Genomic DNA, 20497 nt, shown 5'->3' on the forward strand with positions numbered 1-20497 from the left:
GATTTAAATGGAAATTTAGATATACTGGCTGTCCCTCCACAAAGTGGTTCTCCTCTGGTGTTTTGTAGTATTTTACACTTCAGAGAGGTGTTGCAATGATGAATATTGTACGAGAGCTAACTACTATAGTGAAAAAGGAAAGTTTTATCCCTCTATACACTCCAATCCTAAACACTGAAGAATCATGTCAAAGGATAAAAGTATAGGCAAAGATAGGCAAAATTATGACAATTTTAGCCTTCTTAGCAACAGTTCATTGTTACAGCAAAAGAATGATGTCATTGGTTATGGATGGATACATCTTACGGATGGATCATTCCTGTTTGAAAAGCACCATATCCATTGATTTGTGCTGGGTAGGAACTTAAAACTGTGATGAGCACACACCTTGGTATCTGGGACTTGTCCTTTCCCAGGCTGGCGATTTAGCCATATACGACAACATATGTTCATAGAAATGATCCTTAAAAACTGCACTAATTTCAAGAAAGCATTTTTTTTTATCTTGTCTTTGCTCCAAGTGTTGTAAAGAAAAAGACTTTACTGTAGTATTTTATCAGTCCCATCAATTGATAAAAAAATTCCAGTTTCAGTAGCTGAGAAATGGCCCAAGTTGCTAACATGTCTGAAGCATACAGCAAGTGCTCAGAGGTGACAACAGCAGATATCTTGCTATGGTGATGTAATGCAATGCTACTTGAAGTAGAAATAATATTTAGCCAAGGAAGCCAGTGAGTGAAAGCGGGTGAATGCCAAGGTTATGCGTACTGCAGATGCTGCTAATTCAAGGTAGCATAACTGAGACACTTGAGCTGCCTGTGATTTGTGAGAAGATCAAGTGCAGATCCTGGGATGCTGGGATTCCCATGCAGCTGGAATTGGGCTGCGCTGGCAGCGGGCTGATAGGTTTTATGAGTCCTAGACTCTGCCAGGAGGAACTGAGCTGCTAAGCCTGCTATGGTTCTGCTGACATTTTCTGTAAGTTTATACTAGCTCTGGTCTTCCTGCTATGATGTAGCAGAACTACAGGGTGCTGCTAATATATTGCATATGTGATCCACTCTCAAAGCTCCTCTTCGTCTCCCAACTCCAAGATGTTTGTAGGTGTATGTACATGCTTGCCTGTAAAAAGTTTTGGGATGGGACTAACAAGAAAGGAAACAATTTATGTTATGGTAAACCTATAGTGATGCAAGTAGCTACTTGTCCTCTAAATATAAATCATACAGATTCACACTAGCTCCAGAATTATCATCATACTCTGGGACTCAGAGATATTCTGGGTTCATCTGGAACACACTAGATTAGGTCAGACTATTTGAGAAGAACATAATGGAGAAGATGCTAGTTTAAAAGATTCCCATCTCCCTACCTCTTTGCAGTAGATACCATTCCGGTAAAGGAAAGTTTTATCCCTCTATACACTTCAGTCCTAAACACTGAAGAATTGGGTCAAAGGATAAAAGCATATCATGTTAGTCAGCACTTTATGCTAAAAGCAGTACAGTGCTCAGCAATGGTGATGGGGGTATGTATTAGGAAGTAGATGCCTGGCATGGATTTCTCTGTCTGGAGCACCACATTTTAGCCCAAAACACCCATGCAGAATGATTAGACCAGCATGACATGACACTGGAGGCTATTGCCCTGAGACTGCTAGACTGCTTCTGGCTGCACAGTAAGCATGGTCGTTACCAGCTTGTAGATGCCTGGTCCCCACTCTGTGCTGCTCTGCAAGTCCATGATGGTTGAACTATCAGCCCAGCTTCAACTCAGGAGAAACAAGGACTCAGGCACAGATTTGTCCTGTGAGCACCCTAATGAGCAAGATGTTTACTACTTAAGTGTAGATTACTCATTTTAAGCAGAAATGCCCTTTTGTAGCAAACTATTGCTTCTATCAGAAGAAATTTTTCACCAGCCTATCTTGCTCCTACTAATATTTTGTATTTTGAAAATATCATCATTTTGTTCAGGCTTACATTTTTTTTTCCATACTGTCTTTCCCCCTCCTTTAGATTTAAATTACTTCTTAGGCTGATACTTGGCTCTTTAGTGTCTTAGATGAGCGCCTAGGCACATCCCAGCATTGGCTCCATAAGCATCATTGGAAAAGGTTAGGATCAGCAATTGTGGCTTATCAATTTAAGCTAGGTTGGGCAAGTGATTCCCTGCAGGAGTTTGTCCTTCAACTACATGACTATCTGACTACCTAAGTGCAGGCAAGGCTAGAGAAAGGAATCATCTTCAAATTAAATAATAATGAGAAGAACACAAGATCTCAGATTTCACTTGTGTTTCAAAAGTTTTATAAAATGTTAAAAACAGGCTATTGCTGATTCACTCAGCTTCATCTGATATTCCATAGGTATGGAATTGTGTTTTAAAGACATAAAGCCATCTGAATTTTTTTTTTTTCTTTCGTGGCTTGCATGCATTTTGCTCTGAAACAAAATAAAACAAAACAAAACCCTCCTGGTTATTGACAGTAATGCCTTGAAAAATCCAAAATAGCTTTTCAGATGAGTCAGCCCAAACTCACAGCACTATTAAATTCCATTTTTTTGACTGGGTCCAGTTCAGGAATATTTAGACCACATTCTGGTACAATTATTAATGTCAAGTAGCATTGCCCTGAATAATCACGGTGGTTCAATTCAGATAAAATGCTATTTTTACATTCTCATTAAAAAAAAAGGAAAAATAAAATATTGACCACAAATAGGCCTTCTAATGAGTAAGTAAAGTCTAGTTCTATTTTGAATTTTCTGATTTCCCTCACTGATGGTTATTTAACGCCTGTGCTTTTTCTGAATTTCTCATGCTGCTTCTACCCTACTGTTCTGGTGACCTTGACACAAGCTTAAAAACAGAGCTATAAGCTTACATAATCCAGCAAAAAAGGTTTACCTGACATTGGTCAGCATTCCAACATTTTTTTCCCTTGTTTCTATGACAGTGTCAGGAAATACGACCCTGGTATCAAAAACATTCCAGTGTGTTTTAGGGGTGACCTGGCAAGGGTCTGAGCAATTAAACTCCAACTGACTCCTGCAACAAGGCAGCTTGGCAGCAGACCCCAGGTTCAGGTCTTTAAAGCTATTTATCCACATGAAGAAGACCGTTCATTAACACCTTTTAACACAGCAAGTGTCAAGACACAAATAATCCTCTTGGCATTTCTTGTAACTGCATTACTCATACTGCCTTGTCTCATAGATTTCTTCTATCCCCCTGAAATCAATGCTATTAGGGAACTGGTTGCATAGAAGTAGTTTTCTGCTTTTTATTTAGTCGGGGTTCGGTTTTGCTACCCTAAGTCATGTTGGGAGTAAACTGACTCATTTCCACTAAAGTCTTTTGGATAGTAGGTTATTGCTCAATAGAAACATGGAGCAACAGAAAAAGTTCTACACAAAAGGTCAAATTATTGGCTGGCAAATCCTTGAAACTGAAATGAGCTACCCTAGTGATAGACTTGCCCAAGAATATCTGTTTTCAACTCACATTAGAATATATTACATATAATTTCTCACTAAACAGAGACCTTTTCATCAGGAAGCCATTATGAATACATCAGTATAAAATAAATTTATTTACTTTTGCTGTTTTTCATAATGAGCAAATTTTTCCCTCCTGTCACTGACTTGCAGCACAATCATAAACTGTAGATTGCAATGGGTGCTAAACTGCACATGCAAGAAAGGAGCACATGTCTGCCACAATGACAAACAAGCTACCCTAAAATTAGAAGAATTTAATTTGAAATGCATTTTGTGTAAATATTTATCTCATTATGCATTTACTTTTTTCTTGGGCAATATAATCTAGGAGTTGCTAGACGTTATTGCCTTGCCCTGGTGCACTGTGGAACAGATCTCTCTGCTGTAAATGTGGTAGCTAACTTTCTTCTGCATGCATGGCACCCAAATCTGTTGAATTAATGCTTCTGAGTATATCTTTTACAATCCAAAGCTTGTTCATACCTCTAATATACATTTAAAATCACATAAAATTAGACAGCACATCTATTAGTGCTATTAGATGAACACTAGGGTGCTGATTCTCTTCAGTAGGCCAAGAAGACCAAATAATTTCTATATTGTCATCCAGCATGTCTTCTAGATTGTGTTCAGACCACAATAACTTTGTAGGTACTATGATAAAGAATTCTTCAGTTACGGGGACACTCATTTCTAGCACAAAATATATTTTGCTTGGCTTTGAAAGGGGTTAAAGCAATTCTTGGTCTGAGATAAAGCAAGCATGCCTTCCTCACTCCAAATTCAAGCTGACAGATGTTTATAATGTTGTTCTGATATATATCTGCCAAGCTGGGTTTCTAAAGACTAGTCTGGCTAGTGGTGCATACTCAAGCAAGAAAGCAAGCCTCATTATACTCTTCCTGTCTACAGTCCCCAAAAGACTTCCCAAGCTACTGGTAGAAGTGGAGGGAACAGAATTGAGGCAAACTCGCCATATCTACCCACCTTGGACAAGCTGAAATCTAGATGTCTTGTCCAACTTGAATTATTCTGTTTCTATACATTCAGTACGTCTGGAGGTATTTTCTGAGGCTTGAAAACCATATCATAAAATAGTAGCATGCTCTACATGATGGAAAAGCGCAGTTTGTCTGAGGTAGGATGACTAGAGTAAGAAAAAACCTTTAAAATGTGGTTTTAGTCTGTGATTTTTTTCTAGGATAACACTTTACATACTCAGCTAGACTTGGTTTACTCAGCTTTCAGGCATCAGCTGGTAACAGCAGCTACAGCTCAGCCTAGACTTGCTCTATTTAAGCTCCTCTTCATTTTTTTTATTTCTGAACAGCCGTTAACAGTTAGTGGGCTGGATGTGACACAGCTTTCCACCATTAGCCAGAATAAATTCGCTTTAGCGCAACAAGTTTTCCGGCTGCAATACTCGCCCCTATGCGGTCACATGAAAATAGGGCTGTGAACGTCCTTGGTGTCACGAGTTGCAACCAACCGCATGTTGAGCAAGGTAGTTCATTCCAGCACAAACATCTGATGATACTCGCTTGAACCATTTGCCAGCAGCCTGTATCTGGGGAATTACGCTTGAGGACTTGGTGAAAATTTTCTCCTATTAGGGTCCGGGAGAGACAAGAGTGTCGGGGCCAGGGGCTCCGTTTGGATGACCTTCTGGACACAGAAGATAATGTCCAAATAGACAGCAATTTGTGATGTGGAGAGAGCACATACCAATGGAGATAACAAGACTAGAGTGTTGCAAGGCATCTGGAAGAAAACTACCCAGTAGCTGGCACCTAAGTGGTGCTTTCCCACCAACTCCAACAAGAATGATCTCTCCAGTTCTATAAGTTTTTTTTTCACAGCTGCCAGGGTTGTGACTCTACCTTGGCCTCACCCAAGACCTAAAAATATTGTCAGTTGACTTTAATCAAAGCTATTTTGAGATGATAACAATAAATGATAAATTAGCAAGTCTTCCCAAGAAAAATGACCTGAGGCTAATCTGGGTCACCCACCTACGGGAAAACTGTGACCTCAGCAAACTTTCAGCAACTATTTCAAGAACATGCATTATCTGCATTGCCTTTGTTATCTGAAAAAGGGGACTGAATCCTGAACATATTTGTTCAGGACACAACCCATGCTGAATGTGCTTAGAAATGTCATAGTTTGAATTTAGACAGCTGGTGTGATAATAAGGTAACAACTTAACCCTTCATCTTCTGACCTAATCTCTGTCTTTCACAAGGTGGTCACTTTCCTGAATATACCAAATAATCTTGTAGCTCTTTACTATTAGACTGTAAATGCCACAATAGGGAAAAGGGCTCAGTGCTTACCCTTCAATAATTTCATTTTAATACTTCGTAATTTTGCCTTATATTAGTTAAATAATTTTTTTTTAAACGATGTGTCTGTGAGGCTTCATGACAATGGCAAGTTTAGGGAAAAACATTAGATGGATGTTAATAGAAGACAATTATAAAATACTTTGTTTCTCTGTACGTGAATGATAAAAAGAAAGATTAATGCTCTTGAAATAAGAACTGTCTGGGAACATGAGTTTTTTGCACAGTGACTTTAATTTTGATGAGGACCGGAATAGGACTGATAAAGAAGCAGAAGACGTAAGGAATAAAACGCAGTCCACTGGCAAATCTGAGACTCAGCCCACCTGGTTGTAATTTCTACATTTCCCTGCAATCCCAATGACAGAGGGACTTCCAAAGCAACTTCATATTTCCAATGCCTGTTCCTCCTAGAAATGAAAAGCTTGCAGCCGTTATTGCATGTCCCATTAATGCCAGGGGAGGAGACCTGCTAAATTGGCTTGGAATTGATGAGGTTCTGCCTGATGGGGTTTGAGGGAGTTCTTCTGGTTAATGAAGAAAGAGGATATTACAGAGTGTGATTGCTCTGGAACTGCACACTGAGCAAAGCAGTAGGTGTGTGATCCCTGCCACAAAACTGGAGGGTGACCATGGCCAACCACAGCTTCGGCACTCGTAAGCTGACAGCATTTGGCTGAGAAATCCTACTAGCAACATGTTTTTAATGCAGGCTTCTCTGTGGAATCATAATTTAATTTCTTGCTTTGTGGTGCATGACATAGATCACTGCTCACTATCCTCGTTAAGAAATATATTGTGAAAGAACGGAAACTTCAGGTCTAATTTTGAAATACTATTTTATATACCAGAATAGTTACAGCAGAGCACCATGCTTTCTTCAGTCAACTGCATTAATTTTTGGCTACTACTTTTAAACAGAGCTGCCAAAATAATGTTTAGATCCACAGGACATTTGTAAGCCCCGCAGGGCTCTCTTACCCAATTCAGTCATCTTCCTCACACATACAGAGATGCACATTTCTGCTGACTTTAGGGGCACTCATATACCTCGTAAATCATTTCTGTCTGATCCCATCTGAGCAGCTCTATTGTTGCATATAATAATCCTTGAATTTTCAAAGGAATACACTAACATTCAACTACTCTTATTTCCCCTCACCCAGCTTCAAAGCAAAATGAAAAAACTGACTGAGTTATCACTTAGAATAGACCTTTGGGAAGAAAATAGTTTAGGATTATATTTACCTTGCAGATTTAGCTAAAGATTAGGTCTTTTTGATGCAGTTAGCTTTTAACACTGTGTTTTGGGGTAGCAGTGTGTTAAAATTAATAAAATGCTGGTGAAATCTGGTATTGATAGTGGTTATGTAAATGTGAATTGTCATTACCTAACATTATTAAGTAAAATTTAGCACTTTCATGGTCAGATTGAAGTTACTGAATATGATAATCTTTATGCCTTTTAGAATCAATAGATTCCATGGATCTCTCACATTCTGAAGACAGTTTCTACTAAGTGGCTACATTTAAGTAATAGAAACAGCTTGACTTGGTTTTCTACCAGGTTTGATCATGCATGCATTTTGGGAGGCAAAAACCTTCATTGGCCACATTAGAAAAATCTTTTTTTCTGAAGGCACAAATCGCAAATGAAAAAAAAAATAAATCTAACAAGTCAGAAGCCACACAGCAACTTGGAACATGCTTTCAGCTTTTATCACACTTTGAAAATTCAAAGACTAATGTTAACAAGCAATTCTGAGTTTGTGTTTGGGGCATTCCAGTATAAGAGAAACGAAATGCATTGAGAGAAATACTATTGCAAGCAATCAGAGAGACCTAGTGTGAAGATGGAGACATGCTGAATAAGAGAACAAGAGGTTTCTCACTTGGGCATTGCAGTGAAATAGGCAGGCCCTTACCTTCAGGGAAGCAATCTTCAGGCTCCATCAGCTCCTCGGCAAACTCAGGTATCTGCTCCAACAATTCTGCAGGATTTGTCAAATCCACTGTGCTGCCTTCAGAAAGACTGATTTCATCAAGCTTGTTGTCAACATGAGCAAAGACGAGGAAAACAAATTGATCAATTGCCCTGAAGGAAGTAGCGGATTGTTTTTGTTTTGTTTTTGCTAACCAATATCCCAGCTAAAGTGATCACCACAGAGAAATCTCCATGCACTTTATAGGGTGCCCACTCCTTGAGTGATAGGTCTGGCTATTCTGTGCTGAGTGAACAGTTGACCCATGAATAACAAATAAAAAAGTTAAAATGTAGAGTTATTTTAAAGTAAACTAGAAATAAAGCATACAAAGATAGTGAACAACCACTGCAGATTAACACTAGGTGGAAGTTTAGAAAGACCAAACCACCAGTACTCTGATCTAGCTCTTGAAATACTGGAGAATGAGTCAGGGTCTGCGCTGAGTTCCTGTGTCTGAGACCTTTTTTCAGAGACTCTAACCCGTATAGAGCTGAATCTAAACTCAATCAGTGGATTTAGTCCCTCTCCTTGGAGGGACTTGTAGCTTCTCCTCCAAGATGATCAGAAGTCTCTCTATAACCAAAATTATGGTGCAGTCACCATAGGTATCTGTGACAGGGCTCCTTCTCACTGTAATACTGCCACTTCCTGAAGAACAGATAATATCTGTTTAAACCAGCAAGTCTCAAGTAGATCTGTGTAAACATTTCTGGGACATGGCTTATTTCAAAAATTACTTTTGAGGCTGACCAAAACTATGCAAGAAATTGGGTTGACCAAAATCTCAGGCTGTTTTTTTTAAAAAAAATTCATTTCATTTCAAGTAATATTTCATCTAAATTTAAATATTAAAATTATTAAAAGTTAGTTATAAAATGTTTAAATACATTTTCCAAATAATAAATAGAAATTTCATTTCAGGTCATTTTTTTTAGAAGTTTCAAAACATTCTGTTTAGAAAACAGAATTTTCATTTTTTAATTTCATATGTCAAAATAAAATATTTAATTTTGTGTTAATGCATAATGGTACTTTCTTTGATTATTCAGCTTGGTTATTAAAGCAAAAGACTTAATATTTACCTATCCCTGCTCAGAGCTTGTTTTTGACTGTGCTGGAGCAGTATCTGACACCAGTGGATGGCAACAAAGACGGGACCTTCTAGGGATCATGGCAATGTGCAATAGCCACAAGCAGGAGTCAGGAGATGTTTGTTATCTGTATTATTATGTGTTTGTTATCTGTCTTATTCTGTGTTTGGAGTCAGGAGATGGAATTGTCTGTTATCTGTATTATTCTATGTTTTCTGAATACCTACTAAAACCTTTCGTGCTTTATCTTGTAATACTATTGTCTCCATTTAAGAAATGAGGACAATAATACTTACCCATGCTTTTAAACGAGAGATAGCTATATGGAAGATTGCACTTACACATAAATTATTATTTCCATGAAGATGATGGTGATGGAGTTAGAGAATAGGTACAGCTTTATATATGTATTATTAATGTGAAAATGGGCCCTTGGTTTTCCAGTGTACACAGTCAATGCAAAATTTATAGCTAAATTTAAAGAAATGCTGAACCAGAGGCTAAAATGGGCAAGACTGAACATTCCAGCAGTGCTTGCACATGGGGATGGAAGCTACTTGTCTGCAATTAACTGCAGCATCCTGAAGGTCATGGTCTTGGTAAGGGTTTTTAATGCTCTACTCAAAGGGATGACAAAGAATTGAAAAGAAAACATTGAAAAAGAAAGTTAGAACAAAAAGCACAGGTCAAAGACATGGATAAAGCTTCTAAAAATCCATATTCAGAATGCAGCTGTCATAGAGAGAACAGCCCATTTTCTACAGACTACAAACTGCATATAAGAATGGAAAAAAATGCCATACCAAGTTTGAGCACAGTCAGAACTTTCTGATGCTGCTCTTTAGGGAATGCATTTAGTCCTTATCTGTTCTTTTATGAAGATGTCAAAACATGTTGAAATTGTCCTAAATCATACACAGTTGTAGGATGTAGAAAATAGGAGTTCCCAAAGAGAAAAGGAGCCTTATTGTACATAATTTGTAGCAAGAGAAAGAAATCAAAGAAAGCTTAGAGCAATGTCGGATTGATAGCATTATCAATGAGAATGCTGTATTTAGCAGAGACAGGTTAGGAAATCCACCAAACACAATACAGAGCAATTATATTAGACTACAAGGAAAACATCTTAAAGAATCAAGAATGCTAGAGTTACTTATCAGGAGGAAAATATTCAGAAAATACTAGAATCCATCAGCGTCAAAGGGAGATAGGGAACATGCAAGACAAAAAGGAGAGGATTTGTTTTAAACAGCTTCAAGGAAGAGACAAAGCATTGGTTTAGAAAACACTAGACAGAGGGTCTGTACTGGGACTAGAAAAAAAAAGGAATCATACATATAAGAGAGAAGGGAAAGATTAGGAAAGCTTTCAGGAAAAGAAGCAAAGGTTATTCTTTGCCAGAAAGGTTAAAGGGACTAAAAAGGTTTTCATGGACTCAGTAATGGAAGGAAAAGACCTAGAGACATATTAACAATTGATGAGGGAGATGAAGCTCATCAAATTTCAATTAACTAGAAACATAAACTCTTTCTTACAGAAAAAAAATCAACAAGAAGACAATTAAAAGGGGTGGAAAGCCTGTTAAAACTGATAAAACTAAAACTGTAAGCAAAGAACTGTCTAGATTACCTGAAACATACAAATCAGCAGATCTAGATGGTGTTTAAAGGGATCTGACACGCTAACTTAACACAGCATTACCAATCAATACTGAATGCTCATGAAAGCTTGAAAAGGATCGTGAGAGCAGCAGTAAGTAAACACAGTACTGAGATTTGAGAAGAGGAAAAGGGGGGCAATCATGGGAATCACATTAGAAAATTCCTTGCTCTCGCTTGTGATCAATAAATGCTCAGAAGAGAAAAGGATAGAGATTTTTGAAGGCTACCTGAATAAAATGTCATGTCACACAAAGACTTTGTGATGGATCTCTTGTCTGTAAAGGATACTTGGGTGCTAAGAGGCCAAAAAGTGGCAAAAAAGGACACTAAATACATCCTTTCCCTTTGTTGGAATAAGGAAAGCGGAGGTATTGGGGCAGATGCAATAGGATCCATCAGAAACTCCTTTCAGAAATCTTCCACTGGTGCATGGTTTTGTGCTGAAGAGAATAATTATTTTTATTTTTTTCTTGGCAGAGTGACTCAGTATTAAGTATCTGGACAGGGCTTCTGCACCCACCACTTGTGCCCATAACAGGGGCAAACATCATTGAAATCTCTTTGAAAGTTGAAGTTTGCTCAGGGCTTAACTCCCTTAACTACCTTTTCCCTCTCTCCCTTGCTTTTGTAGATCACAGACTTTATCTACCAAATTGACACACAAGATATGAACCTTAATAAAATATCCAGATTAATATTATAGAAAAGTCTATTAAAATAAATAAATAAATAGTTGGCTTGGATTTGCCCAATACTGTATGGAGAAAAATCATCCAAAGGATCCAAGTAGAGCATAACTTTGTCTTCGGAGTAGAAGAGCTATAGGGATGGGAGTCAGCATTATCTTCACTGAAGACAAAGAAAAGGTGACCAATACTATGCCACAGTAACAGTACAGATAATAACGCTAAAGTTAAGAGTGTGCTGAAAAATTGACAGAATATAGTAAAGGGAAAATTTGAATGGAAATCCAAATCTCTAACTTCAAATCACCTATAGCAATATTACAAAAACATGACATGATTTTGCAGTGTGCTATAATGAGGCAGAAAACCTTTATGGAAGTATCACGTCTTGAGAAGGAGGTATTATTTCCTCTCTTTATGGTTCTGTGGAAATTGTATTGGGGATATTGTCTTTAGGTGTCGACACAGAAGCTGCAGACAGTAACTAGCAAGAGGAAACTGGGAAAAAAAAAGGTAAAAAGTCTCAGAAAGAGGGAGCTGAGATATGCATTTACAAGAAGTAATGAAATGAAAGAGCAACGGTATATGGCTTTAAGGGGGCAAAACAGGCAAAAGGAAGGTAATAACTGTGTATTAAATTAAGTGGTATTAATTTATAAAAAGGGAATGACAGATAAAACTAGCAAAAGAGAATAATGAAATGATATTCTGGAAAAGGAAAAAATTAAGCTGCTTATTAAGGGAATATTGCCAGTCATGAGATTTTTCTAAGCAGGTGAATCGTTCCCTTTGGTAAATGAAGAAAGTTAAGCTGCTTGATATATTTAAAGGTAGATTGGACAAAGTTGTACCAAATATTTTATAGGGAAGTGTTTAGGCACAGAAATCTACTGGTTTGTTCTGAGCTTTTTTTCTACCTGTAACATTGATTTTATTTGTATGGTGTCTTTCTAATGAATTATATAGGATGAATTGCATAATTGTATACTGTATATATATATACACATAATTTTAATTGCATAACGTATTCTTTACTGCCATCAACAGTGTTTTATGCAGAACACGTCCAATGAGTCTCATGACTTCCTGTTATTGACTCAGTATCTCAAAGTCCTCTCCATTGGGCATACCGGATCTGTTAAGCTACTTGCTTAAAGCCACTGACTTTATATGGCTAGTCACAAGTTCTTGGGACATTCATCAAATAGATTAGCATGTCCTTATGTGTCGGCACCAAGATTACTTGTGAATAGGAGGACTCTAAGTATGCAATGTCCACGCAAGGTCTGGCCTTCAAAAATAGCACCCTTCGGGCTTTGCTCTTTCATGTGGGTATTCATAGCCTCATGTGAACTTCCGTTTGATTTCAAGTCATCTTTGGATTATTGCCATATTCCTCCACCTCTTTCTAAGCAACCACAAATAGAATCAATTATACTCTACTATAGGAAGGTGACATTTGTGTCCCAAGATCCTTTGAAATTTGAGGGAGGAAATGGGGATTATTTCTTTAACACAACATTGCTGAATATATCAGGGCTAGAATGTTCCTGTGGTATTATGAAATTTCATTATGAAACAAAAAACAGGATATAGTTTTCCAAACTCCATTTTAGAGTAATAAGCTAACAACATAACAATCTAACAAAAGTTAATTTTAAAGTTAAAATTTAAAAAAGTTTAAACTCTGAGAAAATTTCCTAAGATGGTTTTATATTTACTGCTATCTACAATATAATCAGCTCAAGTTTTTCTTTTTTTAATATCCATCAATTTTTTCATGAGATTGAGATGTTAAATGATTGAGTGTCCTTCTAAAGTTCAAGCCTTTAACAGCCTTCGCTATCTGAAGATGAAGTTCAAAATACCAAGAATTCTTCTCATGAGGAGAATTGTTCCTGACAGAAATGCTTCATGGCTAGTTATTGTGAATGGAATTTAGCTCACCTAAATTTAGATTTCTGCAATGTAGTTATAGCTACAATTGAGCTAGTTACTCTGGGTTCCCCTGAGAGTCAATGGAGAGAGAAAAAAAACACTTTTAGAAGATGATTCATCTGATTTAATTTAAATGTTGATTTCAGTATGAGATGAGACACATTTAGTTAACTATATTAACTACAGATCTTCATTGACTATTGAGGTGCCTCATATGACATGTTCAGATGCAGATGTCTACACTTAATTCAACTAGGTCTACTCCATCTGACAATATTAATCAGCATAAACAAGATGAGCTCTGGCTCAGTGGCTCTTCCAACCATGTAAAGATTTATCTGTAGGATTGCTCCTGCTGGGCACAGGCTCCCTAGTCCTTGCATGGTAGAACTGGAAAAGGTGTGATGAGCATTTATGTTATCTTGTTGCTTTACTTATAATATTTTTTTGCCCCAAAACTGCCAGCCAACTGCCAGCCTCCCAAGGAGTTCTCCAAACTCCCAGGACATCATCCTGGTTCCTAAGTTTGAACAGAAGAAACTAATGCTTTCTAATTATAAACGCAATATTACATCAACAATATATTGAATTTGAATGGAAAGAAACCTAACAGTCAGCAATTAGGACACAGATAATTTAAAGCCTGGAGGCACTCTGTGCAAAAATATGTATTTCTGATATTTATGTTCATGAGTGCAACATAATCCTAAAAGATGAAATTAAAGGTCAATGTGCACATAGTGAGCACACAGGAATGAGCTATACTTTGACTAATATCAAATAACGACAGACAGGATTACTATTTGGTGACCATCTTCACGTCAGGTACTTAAATTTTTGCAAGTTTCTTGGGTCTACTGTTCTAAGAACAACAAAAAAGATGGCAATCTAATGCAGTTAGCAGATGCCCTCGAGAGAAAACAAGACATAGACAGATCTACAAAGCAGATGCCACTCTTAGAGCTGTTTTTGAGGAAAAAAAAAACAACAAAAAAAGCATATTTGTTCCTAAAGTGAGACGGTTAAAGTTATAGATTAATTTGTGCTTTCATTCAAAACCTCCTGGAATCCCATTTAAAGTATCTTAACTTACAAGCGCATTTCCCAAGCTTTCCAGCTTTTTCATAATGACAAAATCTTCTCAAATAAGGCTGTAATACCGACTACGTACTACTGCTGTCCTGCCGCTTGGCAAGCACTTATTTTTACCAGCCATAAACCCACATAAACCCGTGACATGCACTATCGAGCTGGTGCTGTGGATTGCATGCAGTATCAAGTAGGAAAGTCGTTGCTGTTACCTCTTTTTGCCCTACTGGAGGTGGAGGCTCAGCCTTCAACTGCTTATCCACGTGCAACTCACTTAACTCTTCGCAAATCTCAGAGCTCTGACTCCGGCCGCCTGGGCTTTGGCATCGCTGCCCCCTCAGCTGCAGCTGCTTTTCCTGCTGGAAATAATCCTAGATGGGTTTATTTTCCCTTTTTCTTTCATAGCGCGTTTATTTCTTAAGGAGAACTCCCCAGATAGAAGAGAAAATACCCCGGACTATACTTGTCAGGGAATGACATCTTAAGGAAAAATGGCAAGCAACAGGATTACACAAGATTACGTGGTAACTCTTGAGGTTTAGCAACTGGATATGTCAAGTTGTCTGGTTGTAAAAAAAAGGGGGAAAAAATAGGCTAGCTTTTTTTTTCTGAGCTGTTGCTGGAAGGGAAAACTGTCCTGCAATATCCATTTTCTGTGTTTGAGAGATGTTTTTTCTCCAGCAACCTAAGGAAAGAGGAAAGGTGCTTGCACTCCAGTCGAATAATGAGAGGTGCTCCGAGTGACGGAAGGCAGGCAGCGATACTCACCCTTAGGGCTGTATAAGAAGGGCCAAAAAGGAATGCCCAGCGCTGCGTTGAGCAGAGCGGAAAAACACCCCATCAACCCAAGATTCACACTTAAGAGGAGGAAGACCCAGAGTGTACAGAAAAGGATAAAAGCTATCCGAAAATAGAAGATGTGGAGAAATTGCAGGTGAACACACAGAGGCTGCTCCTATTCAGCAAAGCATTTAAGCCTACTTTGACACCCGCTGCTCTCAGGGGGACTTAACCACAGGTGGAAAAGAGAGCACACCCTTAAGTGCTTTGCTAAAAAAGGACAGACTATAGGACCAGGGCAATAATTTTATTTTTTTCTGCAAACACATGAGACAAGACCGCCCACTTGAGAGCCATTAAATTCAGCTGCTTCTTCCCGGGGCTGGTGGCTCCACCGCCCTGGAAGAGCTTGCTGGGCTGATGGCATCAGAGATGCTCTTTGCTGGGCTGGTGGCTCTGTGCTGGGGCCAAGCTCCGCCGCCGGTGTAAATCAGTTCAGCTCTATCGATCTGAGCGCAAGGGATTTCTGTGCAAGCGCCGTGGCGCATCAGAGCATTACCATCGCTCACGTCATTACGAGCGCCACTGCTAAAATATTAATAAAACTCAAGCTGATTTCAAAGGGTTGTAATGAGCTGCTTACAGAAGGGCTTCCATGCTGAGAAAAAAATTACAAGCATAACAGGATTTCAGTAATAATTATTTGAACCTATTTAACTTTTGCTTGTCCACTTTATCTGTTTATTTACTTATTTATTTGTTGGCTTGACTGGCATTCAAAGTTAATCACACACTAAGAGAGTTTCCCTTCCCTAAACTACCTGCCTCAGCTCTCAAGCCACATCACCACAGGAAGCCCCAGAAGAGGTATCAAGAGCAGAAAAACACTTTACTCCAAATATAACTATCTGAAATAACAGATGACACAAAGGAAGCAGTTGGTTAAGCAAATTGCTCTCTGTATAAATACTTTCAGACTGTCAAGTTTGTACCAATCCTTTCAAATGTCGTTCTGTGTTTCTAGCAAATTAATTTAAAATTAAATTACTCGTTTCCTGCTTCAGAGGGCATGTGCTCTAAAATATATTCTAACTTTAATAAATTAAATTACGCACGTCCAAGCCTGTATTCTCTGCATAAGAGTGTAGTACATGCAATTTCCAAGCACAGTTTAGCCCTGATACTCACAGGCCAAAGATCACTCCATAATCATGGGGTTGCTGTTCTCTCCCTGTCAAAAGTCGCATTCTTTAACGTGTATCTTTGGAAACAGTGCAATATTCAGAGGAGAGGCTAATGTGGGAAGCACAGTGTACACAAGGCCATAAATGTGTTTTTTTGTTTAATGCAATGTGCATACAACTTGGTACCAAGTAATCTTAATGGCAGGGTATTGGTTATAGCACTGAAACAACAGAAACAATTGTTTCATGTTAAAAGCGCGGTGTGATCCGGGGTGACGTCTCAAGTTCATTTGTGCAGAAAGGTTCTGCACTCATCTTCATTAGAAATTGTGCAGCATGTGAGAACAGGCCATGTAATTCGGCTGATCTGAAGAATATTGAAATTGTTAAGTAAATTATTGTGCCAAATAGTCAAGATGGAATCAAACACAGGACTTAAACTCATCTCTGTGGAGCAACCCCTCCATGGAGCAACCCCTCTGCATGGCACCAAAATCTAGGAACACTTTCCTTGAGACTAAACTCTATGAAATGTGATCCAGTCGCTTCCCAGAAATCACACTTGTAGCAAGTACCCAAGCAGATGATGCTAATTAGTGCTGATGACATATATCCTGGTAAATTATCCAGCAGAGACAAAATGTCCATGTGCGGGGACAATGAATCAGCTCATCGCCGTGTGCTTTCAAAGGTGCCTCAAAAATTTATAAGATGGGAAAAAACCTCTAGGAAAACTAGACCCTTCGTCAGAATCCGCTCCTATAGGGTCGTCTGAAAAGGAGTGTTAGGAAACCAGCCACGTTATTGCAAAAGCCTGATGCAAATCCCTGCAAAAGCACTCTCATGGGACGAAGAGGAACCTCTTCCAGCACCCAGCAGCAGCAGATCGTCTGTCTGTGGTGAGGTGTGTTTGTTTTATTGTGTATAACTCGGGTCTGTGGTGTCTAACTTGGACTTTTGTCTTGATTCCAGATAATTCACTCTTCTGGCAGCAGCCATGGTAGGTTTGCTTCCTATAAAGTTCCCCACTGTGGGTGGTTTATGTAATTTGTTTCTAATTTTTTGTCTCAAGTGCCAAGTTGCCAAGGCAATAGCACATTATGTTAATATTTATTGATTCATTTGTTTTCATAATTTACAAAGGGAAAACATAGAGCAGTGCATAAAACTTTGAGCGTATGAATGGGAGCCTGGCACAGAAGTCCTCTCTAGAGCCAACAACGAAACTCTGCTCATCCTGCTTCTGATCTGGACTCCAAAGGGATGTGATCTTGCTAACCCTGTATTATCACATTGCGGACCGTGCTCCTGGAGTCATGCCCTTGCATGCTGCAGGTCGGTGATAGCACCAAAAAACAGCGACCGCGGCTTCACATTGGAAACGGAGCATAATCTGGATGACATCTCAAGTGTGTTTGTGCAGGGACCCACATGCGTGTTTGCTGACACAAATAACCACAAAGGCTCCACGCTGCGTCCTGCCTCTGAAAAGCACAGATCGGCTAATTGTTTCAGGCTGAAATGGGGATTAGTGCAGATGCCTGTGCTTTGGAAAGGGGACTTGCTGCTGGCAAAACAAGATAAATACCTGTCATCAGCATGGATTCGCTTTATTCCTTCCCCATGGAAATAGCTTTTTTTTTTTTTTTTTTTCCATCGTGTGCAAACAAATTTAGAACAGCGATCCGATGCCCTCTCCTTTCAGTTGGTGATCAGCTCGGATGGATTCTCCTGACACTTCACTCACTATCTGGATCACAACTCTTGCTTGTAACATTTGTTCCCTGGTTCCCTGGCCACGGCTATTGTGGGAGAGACGTGCAAAGCCTTTGATAGCAGGAAGCTTCCTCTTCCAAGCAGGTGGGGTGGTAAGAAAGAGAAGTGGCTCCAGCACTCATTGCAACTGTCACTGCTGAACCAGCAAGACAGGATGAAGGATGTGGCACCGTGAACTTATTTAACTCGTTTTCTGAGCTGGTGGGACTCTGATGGGAATGTGCAACTGCAGAATGCCTTTACTGCCCACAGTGCAATGGGAAGCTTCATCCCTGGATCTCTTCTCTGCTTCCCACTAGGCTTTGTGGGTCCTGCATCTCCTTGATGACCTATTTGGAGAGATTTTAGGGTCTGTGTTCACTTTTCAGAAATGAGGTGGTCAGGATTTACAGACTTCAATGTCTTTCCAGATACAAATCCAGTACAGAGGTGAGGTGGAGGTCTCCTCAGCTAGAAGTCTTAATGCTTTGAATCACAGGACACATTTGTCCATGCAGGTGAGGTCCTGTTTTACCCCAGAACACTGTTCATCAGAGGATGCCGGAGAAGACAACGGTAACACCCGCCTGGATGCCACCCTGTGCCACATGCTGTAGGTGTGCCTGCTTGAGCAGGAAGGTTGGACTAGATGATCTGTAGAGGTCCCTTCCAACCTTAAATATTCTGTGAATCTGTGAATCTGTGAATCTGTGAACATGCACTCTTAGATGACCAACACGAAGAATTTGAGCCTCTTAGAGGAACCCAGCTCCAAAAGAGCAGCAACCAGTCTTTTAATAGAAGACAACATATTTTAACCTGCAAGGTTTCCCATAGCCAGTTTTGGAAGACAGAAAACAGGACAGGAATCTAAGGAGCTCTTCACGTATCGTACACACAGAGAGGACTGTTTACTCTGAAAAGTAATTGTTGATGTCTATGTTCCTTCTTGCAGATAGCAATGGGTTTCACAAAATTACCATGCCTGGTAGCCTGGCATCCTCTCTCGGCAACAGTTTGCATCTAGTAACTGGCACCCTTCCTCTGCAGAGCAGCCAAGAAGTAAATGATCATGAAAACCGAACTGTTTATATCCTACCTCCACATAAAGGGAGAAGCAAACAGATTGCAATGCTGCTGAAATATAGCAAAGCTTGCATTACTGCCTGTGTGGCACCTGTTTCTTATGTAAAGTAAATAGGAGACTACAGTCTGCAGAGCTGCCAGGCTGACAACTTTCAGATATGCTGAATTCACTCTTTTTTGAAAAGCCCTGAAAAAATCTGTCTTAAAAAGGGAGAGAAATAAAAAAACATGAACTGGGGAAATGAATTGTGGTTTCTCATTACCAGAACAGATCATTTATGATCCTGGCTCTCTACTTTCATGAGTAAATGCAAATCCTTGTAGCTACAATAAAATCAGTGGATTTATCTTTCCGCACATTTAGCATGAGAAGAAAAATCACCAAATATATCTGGAAAATCCCCTAGCTTCCTCAATATGAGAAGGGGAAGATTAATATCACTTATTCTGCTGGGAATAAAGGAGGGCTGGTATGCAGCTGTCAGTTTTAAGCATGCACATTTGAGAACCTTTCTACTCCTGTTTGAAGAATTACTCCTCTAAAGCTGAGTTGCTACTACTCAGTTTAATGAGAAATTTGAGGAAAAGCTGTAACACAGGGATAGGACTGTAGTGAAGACACAAATATAACTCATGCTGCTCTGAAAATATACTTCATTAGTAGATAATACCATTTACAATATCCTGATCTGTCTCAAGTCCTGACTTGAGTCTGCAGCTCAGGCCAACAGTAAGCATGCACATAACTCAAGAAATTCAAATGCATTAGAAGGCAGCAGGAAAAACAGTCTAAAATGGAGTATTTGACAATGGGTATCCCCACTCTCCACCCCATGCCACCAAGCCTATCACTGCTCCTTAACAGCAATGACTGGAATAGGTTGGCCCCTTGTTTTGACCAGTTCTGCAGTCTTTATCTAACCCCTCTCTCCTTTTTCTTTTTGTTCACCAGTGCAAAAGCAAGCTAAAATCTGGATGTGCTGGTTTTAACCAACTAGGGAATTCCATCTATTTTTATTTTGTTTTTTATTTTCTTAATATCACAGGATTAATAGGGACCTATTCATAAAAATCTAAACAAGCAACACATACATTCATAAAAGCAGCGTAGATAATTCATCACTAGATATCAGTCTCCAAATTCAGAAAGAGCCCATGCTCGTATCCCAGTGAATGTACCCGTAAACAAAATTATGACCTTAATTTGGAAGTCCACTACTCCCAAGAGAGTTTTCAGCTGTGCTGTCATCTGTCAGAGTTAATACCATTGTAGTCACAGCAATTATTGGTCTGAACTTACACCTATGTAGCTAAATACAGAACTTGCCCTGCGGAATCTATGGACCTAAGATTTTTTTTTCCTTGAAAGTCATAGGATATTTGGGAACAAAGGG

General features: G+C 39.1%; 1 protein-coding gene across 4 annotated transcripts in view; it reads right to left on the minus strand.

Moving 5' to 3' along the window:
• Positions 1–20497, minus strand: part of SCN5A (sodium voltage-gated channel alpha subunit 5) — a 165027-nt gene that overhangs the window by 39395 nt on the left and 105135 nt on the right. The window contains exons 17-19 of one of the 4 annotated variants that reach the window (XM_026051896.1): positions 14526–14669; positions 11608–11620; positions 7774–7905 (exon numbers count right to left, since the gene is read on the minus strand). In XM_026051896.1, coding sequence (XP_025907681.1) covers positions 7774–7905; positions 11608–11620; positions 14526–14669 — 289 coding nt within the window. Of the gene's footprint in view, positions 1–7773; positions 7906–11607; positions 11621–14510; positions 14670–20497 lie in introns of all 4 variants that reach the window. The other 3 variants (XM_026051897.1, XM_026051895.1, XM_026051898.1) reach the window with 3 other exon arrangements.

The sequence above is a fragment of the Nothoprocta perdicaria genome, unplaced genomic scaffold (assembly GCF_003342845.1).
Source record: "Nothoprocta perdicaria isolate Ctin4 unplaced genomic scaffold, notPer1 scaffold_80, whole genome shotgun sequence".
NCBI classification, from domain to species: Eukaryota; Metazoa; Chordata; class Aves; order Tinamiformes; family Tinamidae; genus Nothoprocta; species Nothoprocta perdicaria.